The sequence below is a fragment of the Ahaetulla prasina genome, chromosome 3 (assembly GCF_028640845.1).
Source record: "Ahaetulla prasina isolate Xishuangbanna chromosome 3, ASM2864084v1, whole genome shotgun sequence".
Lineage (NCBI taxonomy): Eukaryota > Metazoa > Chordata > Lepidosauria > Squamata > Colubridae > Ahaetulla > Ahaetulla prasina.
In genome coordinates, this window is record NC_080541.1 from 55,726,049 (window position 1) to 55,738,164 (window position 12,116).

General features: G+C 36.7%; 1 protein-coding gene across 3 annotated transcripts in view; it reads left to right on the forward strand.

The window, feature by feature from the left end:
* Nucleotides 1-12,116, forward strand: part of SS18 (SS18 subunit of BAF chromatin remodeling complex) — a 33,673-nt gene that overhangs the window by 11,715 nt on the left and 9,842 nt on the right. The window contains exons 4-8 of one of the 3 annotated variants that reach the window (XM_058176034.1): nucleotides 449-602; nucleotides 6,421-6,642; nucleotides 8,191-8,358; nucleotides 8,845-8,949; nucleotides 11,479-11,571. In XM_058176034.1, the coding sequence (XP_058032017.1) occupies nucleotides 449-602; nucleotides 6,421-6,642; nucleotides 8,191-8,358; nucleotides 8,845-8,949; nucleotides 11,479-11,571 (742 nt within the window). The remainder of the gene's footprint in view (nucleotides 1-448; nucleotides 603-6,420; nucleotides 6,643-8,190; nucleotides 8,359-8,844; nucleotides 8,950-11,478; nucleotides 11,572-12,116) is intronic. The other 2 variants (XM_058176035.1, XM_058176036.1) reach the window with 2 other exon arrangements.

Here is a 12,116-nt window from a genome sequence, read left to right on the forward strand (position 1 = left end):
CAAGATTTGTATAGCCCCTTATTCAGTCTTTAAGATCATGGTGTTTTCTTTAGGTCTTAGGCTTAGGGTAGGTGAATGTGTATGCTAAGTAGTATGCTTATTATTCTGTCCAGATAGTGTCGTTCGTTTTTCTTTATTGTATGCAACCAGAGTCATTTATGGAGTCAGGTGGCTATAAATTTGATAAATAAATAAAAAGATCAGTCTTTCATCCCTTGCAGCATAGTTAATAAAAAGGATACACAATGATTGAAGCTACCAGTTAAATAATCATTTAGTGAATTGTGAGGGCACAGTCATTCAGAAACAGCACTGTTCTTCAAAGCCATGTAAAACAGAATAGAAGTAGGCTAAAAAAACAAGGACTACGATATAGTTGTAGATACGTATGTGAAGACATACTGTATATTTGTTGGATTATAACCTTTTTTACTAAATTATTTTTCAGCCACCCACACAGAATATGCCAATGGGTCCTGGAGGAATGAATCAGAGTGGCCCTCCCCCACCTCCACGTACTCACAGTATGAGTTCAGATGGTATGGTAGGTGGGGGCCCTCCTGCTCCACACATGCAGAACCAGATGAACGGCCAGATGCCTGGTAAGTTTTTCTTCTAGAGATATTAACACCAGGTTGCTCAGCAACTGAAACAACGTGTGTGCTCAAGGGATTGAAGATTGTTGATGACAAAACTACTTTGAATGCTCTTGAGTACAAGTTCTTTTAGAGTTTGTTAGTTAGAGAGTTACGTGACCTGTATTCTATGTTTATCAGACTGCCCCTGGGCATTCCTTTGAACAGAACCAGCTAAATTTAGTGTGCCTGAAACCATACAGTACAGAGTCATTACAAGGCTTGCTAAAGAAAGATACTGACTTATGGATGAATGCATTCTCATTGGAATAAATTATTTAAAATAATTACTGTTAAATTAGTTTGATAAAGAGGAAATGAACTTAGTAAAATTTTGATTATCTTTCTAAGTTATTTTTCTACTAATCTTCTGCATGACAAAACAGATGGAAATGACAAGCTATTCTTTGGGGAGTTCATGTGAAAAATATCTTAGAAGAATTATTTCAGACCTTAAAACAGCTTTTTTAAAGAGAATAAAGAGGTATAAGCTATTGGTGTTTTTTCATAGTGGTCTATATTTTACTATACCTATAGAGAAAATTGCTTTTTAAGCATAGATCTGTCAGACAAGGTAGAATCTTTTCTTATTGAAAGACAGTTTCTCAGGATGTTTGTTAAAATGCTCTGGTATTGGATTTGGTTTTTTTAAAGTTTCTTCCAAAATTGTTCTTTTTTCATATTTGTTCAAGTTATTTCATATCACCATGCTCTTAGCTCTGTTTTATTTCCTTAAACTGTCATCAAAATTCCTATAAAATTCCAATAGCAAATTAAAGAGCTAGGCTGTAAATCTAAGCATAGTTTTAGAAGAATAAATTCTCAATCATAGTGAGTCTTCTGAGTAAATTGACTTAACATTTCTTGTAATATGGAAAGACTAATTCATATTTATGTCCAGCTAATGAGCCACAGATTTCTATCGGTTATCATTCTTTTCAAACCCAAAATGAATATTTTAGTCTCAGCATAGGGAGCATTTTCATACACACACACACACACACACAGAGTGAGAGAGAGAGAGAGAGAGTTTAGAAAACATGCAAAGAAAAATAGAATTCATGTCGTTTTAATCTGTGTACAGCCAATAAACACATGTAGAAGCAAGAAAGGCTGTATGCTTGTCATATCAACCAAGCAGCTAATTCGTTATTCTGTCATTTATATAGTTATATATATTATAATTTACCAATTATAAGTTTTACCAATTATAAGATGACATGCATAGTATAAAACAGGTAGCTGAAATCATACCTCTGAAACTTTAAAATACTTTTGCACTGCTTTCTGTTATTCTTGTTTGCAATAGTATCACTTTGTAAAGGGATTCAATCCAAGAAAAAACAAGTGAACTACTGATTATAATATTTTTCATTAACTTTCTAATCCTAAGTTTAAACTGTCAGGCAGAAAGACAGGTAGTCGTCATTTAGCAATTGCCTCATTTAACAATCATTGCAGTTAATGATAGTGATGAAAAAACAGCGTGAATGTACAGTTCTGTAAAGCAAAGGAAAACTGAAATAAAATCATAAGTAGCCTTTAGTGACAGTTTTGCTTAACCAAGTTGTCAGTCCCAGTTGTGATTGCTAAATGAGGACTACGTGTAGTAGTTAAGTATAGTTTTAACCTAGTTTTTCTTCTAATGAGACAATATATGTAACATACCATGTTTCACTGAAAATAAGACAGGGTCTTACTTTCTTTTGAACTCCAAAATAAGGGCTTGGCCTTATTATCGGGGGTCTTATTATTTTGGGGGTACAGGAGGCCTGGGCGGACCATAGCCAGGAGTCCGGCAGAGAGAGACTCACTTCACGTGCCGCCATAAAGCCCTCCTGCAGTGTATGTATGTGTGTGTAGAACGCGAGTGGCCCGAAGGCACCAAGCCACATGAGTGCCTGCCCCTCCCCATGCACCTCCCAGGCCTTGCCACGTTGATGTGAGTGAAGCTGGTGGGCACCAGGTCCTTGAGGAGCTCATAGCCATTGCTGCTGGCGCCCACCACCAGCATGGAAACCACGGCCTGGGGTAGCTCTTCCTGCAGGGTCCAGCTCCAGCTGTCACCACAGAATGGACAGTACACTCCCAGAGCGGATGCTGTCCTGGCTGGGGTTTGGAAGCCACAGAGGCAGAGTTTGGGGGAGAGAAAGAAAGACTTCTGCTGCTTTCCTTGCATGTAGCCAAAAGCAGAAGCAGCAGAAGTCTTTCTTTCTTTCCCCCAAACTCTGCCTCTGTGGCTTCCAGCCAGGGTAGCGGCTGCTCTGGGAGTGTGCTTCCCACTCTATGGTGACAGTCACCAGAGGCCTCCCCTTTCCCCCTGCTCTCCGTTCCAATCGCAGGTCCAGTTTACTGTTTCCAGGCGACCGGCAGTGAGACGCCAGACTGACACAGCTTGGCCGGCCCAGCCACAGCCAACGCTCCTTTCCCATGGCTGAGCTTGGCTGCAGGGGGCCTCTGGGGGCGGCAGCAGCAACACTTGCAGTGCCTCAGTATCCCCGCCGAGACCTGTGCCCAGCTGCGGGATGCTCCAGGCTCCACGATTGCCCGCCGCACATGGAAGCCTCTCTGTTGCAAGTGGCTGCCCTGCCAAGGAAGCCCCAGGATGGCAATGCTTGCGCTGGGGCTGCTGTGGCGGCCACTCAGTAGCATGAGCTATGCGGATGTGGCACCTGGGCGCGGGGGCGAGAGCAGGCGGGCTGCTACCATGGTGCAGGAGCAGGCGCTTGAGGTCTACAGTCAGGCCACAGGTGGGGAAAGGAACGGGGGGCACAGGAGTTCGCAGGGATGTGGCTACCTTGGGAGGATTGGGGGGGTGAGGGACATGTGTATGTGTAAGAGAGGTGGGGTGCTTATTTTCGGGGGAGGCCGTATATTTAGGTCCACCCCAAAAATCAGGCTTGGTCTTGTTTTCGGGACATGTCCTATTTTCGGGAAAACATGGTACTATTTATACATGATTGAATAGATTATCAAAGAAAATAACCAAAATTGTGTTCAGGCAGTATTCTAATTGGAACTCTCTGTGAAATAAGCAACATATTATTGAACAATGTGCTGATTATTCCCTCTTATTCTTCCTATCCTAAGATTAACAAGAGGATCTATGTCATCCAAATCAATGTTTAAAACTTTGGTAGAGTATAAGCCTATAAGATTAATCATGATATGTGGTTTCTGTTTCTGGTGTATTCTAGGAATACATTATGGATAGAAGCTATGGTTTGTTTTCTGATTTTTCTGACTTGTTCACTAAAATTAATTCTGATTTGCCACATTCTCTGAATCACATTTTGATTTCATTCAAGTTAGCTCTTACAAATTTAGTATAGAAATAAAGGTAGACTTCATTTAACAATCCTAATTACAGAGCCACGGTGGCACAGTGGCACAGTGCAGTACTGCAGGCTACTTCTGCTGATCACCGGCTGCCAGCAGTTTGGCAGATCGAATTTCACCAGGTTCAAGATTGACTCAGCCTTCCATCCTTCCAAGGTGGATAAAATGAGGACCCAGATTGTTGGGGGCAGTATGCTGACTCTGTAAACCACTTAGAGAGAGCTGTAAAGCACTGTGAAGTGGTATATAAATCTAAGTGCTATTTCTATTGCTAGTTGAGACCAGAATTTTCATCAGTAAGCTAAATGTTCATTAGATGAAACATGACATGACCGCATCATTTAGTGAAAGTGGTTTTGGTAGTCCTGGTTGCATTTGTTAGGCCACAACCATGCTGTCATTAGCTGAGGACCTTCCGCCTCTCTTTCAATCCCCCACCTGCCTGTCTCCTCCCTTTCTATCCTTGACTGCCGTGCACTTTGCTGATACCCCAGCTGACTTTCTCTGTCTTCTTTCTTCGGCTGCTGCTGCCTTGTGCCTGGCAGGAGACCTTACAAACGGCCAGTATATACTTTTGCTATATGCACCTTCTCAGCAGCTGGAGACAGCGATGGAGTTGAGAGCAGCCAAACAGACAGAGATGTTGGCGGGGGTGGGGAGATAGGCTACTGAGTGGAATTGAGGCACACGCTGTGAAAATAAATGCAAGCAGGCTTCCACTCACCAAAAATTTGATCACATGACCGTGGGGGCACTGCAAAGATCTAACTTTGAAGAACAGTGTCTTCAAAGTGAAGAACACTGTCATTGTTCAGTGCCATTGTAACTTCCAATGGTCGCTGAACAAAAGTTAGGTGAAGACCATCTGTATCACTAATTTGCACTTCAAAGTAACTGCCTCACTAGCATAATCCAATTTATATTTCTTCCAGCAACAAACTTTTGTTGTTACGTTAGATGTTCCTGACATAAACAGCTCTCTTTTGAGTTTGATCTCAAAATGGGGTTGTTTGAGTTGGTGCAGAAAGAACAAAGAATGTTCTTTCTGCGCCAACTCAGTAAGCTCAAACTGCCCAAGGAGCTGCTGATTCAGTTCTACAGAGGAATTATTGAGTCTGTCATTTGCACCTCTATAACTGTCTGGTTCGGTTCTGCAACCCAACAAGAAAGACACAGACTTCAGAGGATAATTAGAACTGCAGAAAAAATAATTGCTACCAACCTGCCTTCCATTGAAGACCTGTATACTGCACAAATCAAGAAGAGGGCCGTGAAAATATTTACAGATCCCTCACATCCAGGACATAAACTGTTTCAACTCCTACCCTCAAAACGACGCTATAGAGCACTGCACACCAGAACAACTAGACACAAGAACAGTTTTTTCCCAAAGGCCATCACTCTGCTAAACAAATAATTCCATCAACACTGTCACACTATTTACTAAATCTGCACTTCTTCTTCTCATAGTTCCCATCACCAATCTCTTTCCACTTATGACTGTATGACTGTAACTTTGTTGCTGGCAATCCTTATGATTTATATTGATATATTGACCATCATTTGTGTTGTAAATGTTGTACCTTAATGAACGTATCTTTTCTTGTATGTACACTGAGATCATATGCACCAAGACAAATTCCTTGTGTGTCCAATCACACTTAGCCAATAAAAATTCTATTCTATTCTATTCATTTTGAGCTTGAAAAGCTTCCAGAATCGTTAAAGTAACCAATTTCAAATTTAACATAGAATGTTTGAACTCAGATCATGTTTTAGATACATGTGGTGCATATATGAGAACATAATATTGGAAATTAAAGTTTCAGGGTAAGCAAGTCAAATATTCTTCAGGTATTTTGTCATAATTTTTTGCCAGTTGTCATGCTATATGATGTTGGCAGACCACAAGTTCCAAACCTTGGAAGACAATAGGATATGAGTCATGGTTTATAGTTTTGTTCAGCAATGTTTAACATTGCTGTTAAAATACCAAACTATTAACCAAAGACTATTTATTGTTTCCTAACCTGATTAGGGAGATTGAGATGTTCACATTGTCCTAGGCTAATGGTATAATGCAAAGAGAGTGACAATGATAACATTCAATATAAAAATCGTTAGATGTATATTTATGACCGGTAGTCATAAATTATCTGTATCTATTATTGTAGCTGCAGTGTAGTAACTTTTTCTGCCATTTTCTGAACAGTTTTAAAACCTCAAAATAGATACACTATCCATTTGTATAAATTTACTACTTTTTAGAATGAACTATTATGAAAGGAGAACCTATTGCTATTATATTACTATATTACTATTGTAGGTAACAGGTGTTGAACTGAAAATTCATTATGATTATTCATGACATTTTTGAAGTATGAAATATTTTTTAGTTTTTATTATTTATTTTAAAGATACTTTTCATTTTTTTGTTTTTTCAAAGGACCTAACCATATGCCCATACAGGGACCTGGACCAAGCCAACTTAGCATGACAAACAACTCCATGAGTATACCTTCAAATAATCATGGGTCAATGGGAGCCTATAATCATTCAGTGCCATCTTCACAAAGTATACCTGGACAGAGTCAGATGACAATAAGCCAAGGACAACCTATGGCCAGCTATGGTCCCAGACCAAATATAAATATGCCGCCAAATCAAGGTAAAGAAATAGATTGTTGGCCTTCTGCTAAAAGTAGAATTATCACAAGAGGCAATGCTTTAAAATTCTTATTAAAATTATTCTAAAAAGGGTGTTTATTTGCACTGATTTTATTCACTCACTGTTAATAAGTTAACTTTTACTGTCAAGAAAAGGTGATTCTTAATCTTTTTCAATGGTTTCTGTTATAAAATTTATCAATAAGTTTTACTTTTTAGTGCCCTAAAAGGATAGCATATCCTTTGCAAGAGTTCTTGAATGCTCAGAAAAAGGCTACATCTGTTCTTATCAGACGCTTTACTAGTGGTTATGACAAAGAGAGCCTTCTCTCTGGTTACTTCGTATCTGAACAATCATTCCTGGTCTCTTTTTTGGCTCCCTGCGGTTTTATTTTGATGTTGGTGGTTTTCACTTTGATGATTGTAAGCTTCTGAGATACAAATGTTATTAATAGATATACACTATATACAATTTAATTTTTTGACAACAGTCCCTTGTACATGTTATAGAACGAAGTTTTAAAAGTTTCTTTTTTCTCACTTTTATTACACCTCCCCCCCCCCCAAATAATTGTGCAAACAATTGTAAGTATGGCAAATAAGGAAATGAGAGAACTTGATTGAAGGTTGATGTCTATTATTTTGCACTCTGAATTTTTTATGAATACGATTATAATTATAAAATTATGAATGCTTTGAATTAAGGCATAGAGTGGCACAGCTATTATATAACATAAATTGGATGTTATGTTGGATGTAGCGGGTTTTCAAAAGGTTTCTTCCAAAACAATTATGCTTAATGGGATAATGCTTATATTTGGTCCAAAGGACACTAAAACAGTGATCAGTTTAGGTAAGTAAAAAGTTGTGAAAAGCAGAGTGAACAACTGGGGTATTAGTTACAATATACAAAGCACTGAAGCATTGAGATCAAAATCCAGTGATTCTATGAATATTCTATGCCACGAGTGTCAAACTTGATTGCGTCACATGACATATCATGATATTTTTTGCCTTTGTGGAGTTGGGGTGGGCATAGCCTGCACGTGACACATCTGGCCCACAGACTGCCAGTTTGATATCCCTGTTCTATGCCATAATAGTTCTCTTTGTCATAAAATAACTTGATTTATACAGAGTAAAAAAAAAATCCGTGTCATACATCTTGAATGTGCTACAAAAAAGATTTATTAAATAAGAGGTTATAAAAACAAAGTAATCCAGATATCTATGTGAATCTCATAACCTAATGCTTCAGAACACACAATGAAAACAAGAACATGGATTTTGTAAATTGATACGTATCTGTGTGTGTGTATTTATGTCTGCATGAGGGTAGCTTGGGATACATAAAAATGACTCCTTGTTTAAAAGAAAAGATACCTGTGATTATAGATTGGTAGATTATGCGCATTTTTCATGCAGAGAATCCTACGCCATATTTTCAGGATTGATTAAAACATAATAAATTGTGTGCTATTGAGAGAAATTAATATTACAGAATTGAAAAAAAAAACCTTAAACATTGCTGTATTTCTTCTCATTGTAGGTCCAATGATGCATCAGCAACCACCATCTCAACAGTATAATATACCCCAGGGAGGGGCACAACATTATCAGGGACAACAGCCACCAATGGGAATGATAAGCCAAGTTAATCAAGGAAACCATATGATGGGACAAAGGCAGATTCCTCCATATAGACCTCCACAGCAAGGTAAGGTTTAAAAGTTGAACACTTTTTTTACTCTATCCATCCAGTTTCTCTTAGTTATTGCAGGCATAGAAGCCTCCTCTGTCTCAGCGTTTGAGACAAATTTTGCTTGCTATAAGCATCCTGACATTTAGCCATTATAAAATGTCTCATATTACATTTCCCTACAAATAAATTGAGGCTAAACTAATCACTACCTTGCCAATAAATGTTGAAATCTGTATTTCTGTCTCAGAGGGCAGCTTAAATATATATTGTCTATATGCTTTGTGAAATGTAAATTCACAATTAGTATATCATACAGTCAAGATGCTCTCTACAATACGTACATGTATTAAACACAAAGCATTAAGTAAACTTTCTGAAACAATGCTATGGGTGGGGGAAATCTGTAGGTGAGAGGGTTTCTCAAATTACACTGAGAAATTAGTGAGCGTGTTAACAGAAAAAAATAAATTATTTACATATTGACTGGTTGTGGTTTTTCAGGCCCACCACAGCAGTACTCAGGCCAGGAAGACTATTATGGGGACCAATACAGTCATGGTGGACAGGGTCCTCCAGAAGGCATGAACCAGCAATATTACCCTGATGGTAATCTCTCATAATGTTAACTTTCCCATTTTATATACCTGCCCATTATTAGTGATACCTACATAAAATCACTGGTTGAGCAAAGTTTTAGTTGTTAATCACTAGAATAATTTTATTTATCAACGTTTTCAAGTTCCATAGTTTGAAAACCCAAAGAATAATATTAATTTATTGCTTTCTCAAAATATTTGTAATTTAACTCAAGTACCACAATACAATTTTTATAATAAGTCCCTCATTTTGCTATTCAAGTTTTTTCCCCACACAGATAGTGGTTATGTAATATGTCTGTTTATAATAATACTTCACTTATAGAAAGTTGTTTTAAAGTAAGATTTAATAGAAACTTGTCTGCTAAAATAGATTTCATCCTAAAATCCTCAAAGCAGAAATGGTCTTTCAAAAGTATATTTTTTCTGCATATTTTTTTTAAAAGTGGCACAGTTGTTTACACCAAATTTATTTATTTATAAGATGTTCAACCCCACTTTTCATTCTGAGGCTTGAAGTAGCATACAAAGCACTTCCTCCTGTTTTGTAAACCTATAGATAGGACAGACAGAATGATTTGCCCTAAATTACATAATAAATGTATGTAGCTGAGTCTCATTCATTATCTAGATTTCCCAATCCAAATTCAATACTTTTAATTCAGTAAATCACATTCTTTCTGAAAAATATATAATAGTTTCCCCACCTCTAAGATTCTGGAAATTACATAGAGTTTTTGAACTGTATTACCTGAAAAGTATTACAACACAATTAGAAAGCTGATTCTTTGTATATCCTGAAAATATATGAATGATGAGACTTTTTGCTTAAGAATTCAGATTTTTAATTTATATGTTTAACTAGTATGATTCAGTACAAGCTGAATAGATACGGGTTGCAGTTGTAAGAGATAGAACGACACTTTATGTATTAAAATTCGTGGTGGGTAGTAGATTATTTTTTCAATTTAATATTTATTGCAAATATTTGTTTCAAATTAATTTACTTTCTGAAAAAAAAATATTCCTGAATTGTTTTTGCTAAGTTTTAAACAACCTACTTACCACTGGTGATCCCCATGCTTATGGTTTACTTAATTTGTATATCATGAAATCAGTTTCGCACACCTTTTGCTGGACCAACCTAGAATCTATTTTGTGCTATGTAAGATTACGGTAAGAAAAGTTGCATAGAAAATATCTCTAAATTCTTATTAATCATTTGTAAAAGAAATAGTGGATTCTGTCTGACTGTTTTATGTACAAAGTAAAATGTAACAATATAAGTTTAATAATCTTAAGGTGTTGCTTAAATAATTGTAAAAAGTATCCTAAGTTTTATTTGCTGCTAGGTAAGTTGAGGCAAGGTTACGCAACTTGTGTCATCTCAGGGGTCACAACAAACTTTGTCAAGGTCTAATTCCAATCGTAAGAAGGGACTGGTCTGTTGAAGGCAGGGTTGGGGATTTTAAGAGATAAAATGGCTACTTTAAGGATCTGCATCAGTTAAGGCAGCCATTTTTACTCTCAAAGCTCTTGAAATGTAAATTAAGTCTCAAGTTTACAGTGCCACTCAGTCTGGGAGAGTTTGTGGGCTATAAAGGGAATATTGGCAAGCCCTAGGTACTGTCTGGGGAATACTTTTTGCACTTGCGAACTCTGTTATATTTGAAATAGGTACAACACATAATGTATGAGTATAAAATATTGTTTATAAATAGCCCTTTCTCTGAGAAGCTGTAGAGAAGATACAATGCAAAACAAAAATAAATTGCAGTATAGCTGAATTAAATTTGTGATGCCCATCACAAAAAAATAAAAAACAAAATACTTTAGCATAGACTTTAAAGAAATGTCTTTTTTTCCAAAGCCATTATTGTTTTCAATACTGCATATGAACTAGATTCTTACAAGCAGGTATCTGATATGAATAAAAATGTCAAGCAGATCCTATTGATAGATTGTAGCATTTACTGGTTATGTTTGTATGTATAGGATAGCCTCATTTTTCTTTTTTCTTTTTTAATTAGATTTTAGATAATTTATTAGTATTTTAATAAATATGTCATGTAAAATCATATAAAGGTTATTGAAAGTTTATTGAACATTATATAATAGAGTTCACATTGCTTTTAATAGCATACATTTTTGAATTGAAGATAAGTAGAACAGGTGTTTAGCAAAGTATGATAATTGAATTCTTTGTTCATTGTAATTAAATAATTCTTTACATGTGTGAAGCATAAATGATCTCATAAAAAAACAATTTTTTTACCCTTTTACCAGAAGCTGTAAGACCATTCCTTGCTGTGATGTTACTAAAACTACTTCATTAGCTGATTTTTTTACCTCCTGTCACATGTTCATTCAGTAAGAAAGGAAATCCTGTCCTATTGGTGAATCCTTCTAATTTAATTTGAAGGTTTTTTTTTTCATGTATTTCCAGCTGACACTGATTTTTCAGTAAAATGAAATATTCATAGGGTTTTCACTCAGAGGCCATTAACGTTTCTTCCTGTCTCTTGTCGAATTGATGTAGGTCATAGTGATTACGGTTATCAGCAACCGTCGTATCCTGAACAAGGCTACGATAGGCCTTATGAGGATTCCTCACAACATTACTACGAAGGAGGTATCTATATACCTTCACACACACATGCGCACATACATTACTTTTCCTCTCCCCTTCCACAAAAGAGCAAACATTTCTTGCACAACATTAACTTGTTTCCTGCCCATGCAAAGCTCTTGTAGTGTTTTAGTTGCTGGCTGTTAAGAATTGCAGGGAACTACTTTCTTGCAAACATCTAAACTTACAATTTTAAGTTTGTCATTCTAACAGCAGTAAAATTATTATAACACTATTAGTTGTTCTTTAATAATATTTTTATTTGAATATAAACTCATTGGTCCAGTTTATATTTTGTGTGTGTACACATACAAATATAGTGCCACTAGGAAACAGCTTGCTGATTTGTGTAGCTAGTTTGTGCTCTGTAGCTGTCTTTAATTTTGTCTTTTTTTTGTTTGTTTAGCATAGTCATGGCCTTATCAAGTCATGACATCACGTTCCAGTAAAAGTAATACTCGTTTGGCAGAGATGTGAAAATACTGCAGTTTAGCCTTGCAAATTTGGCTTTAACTGCAGCTTGGCTGAATATCTTCTGTTTTGGTTTG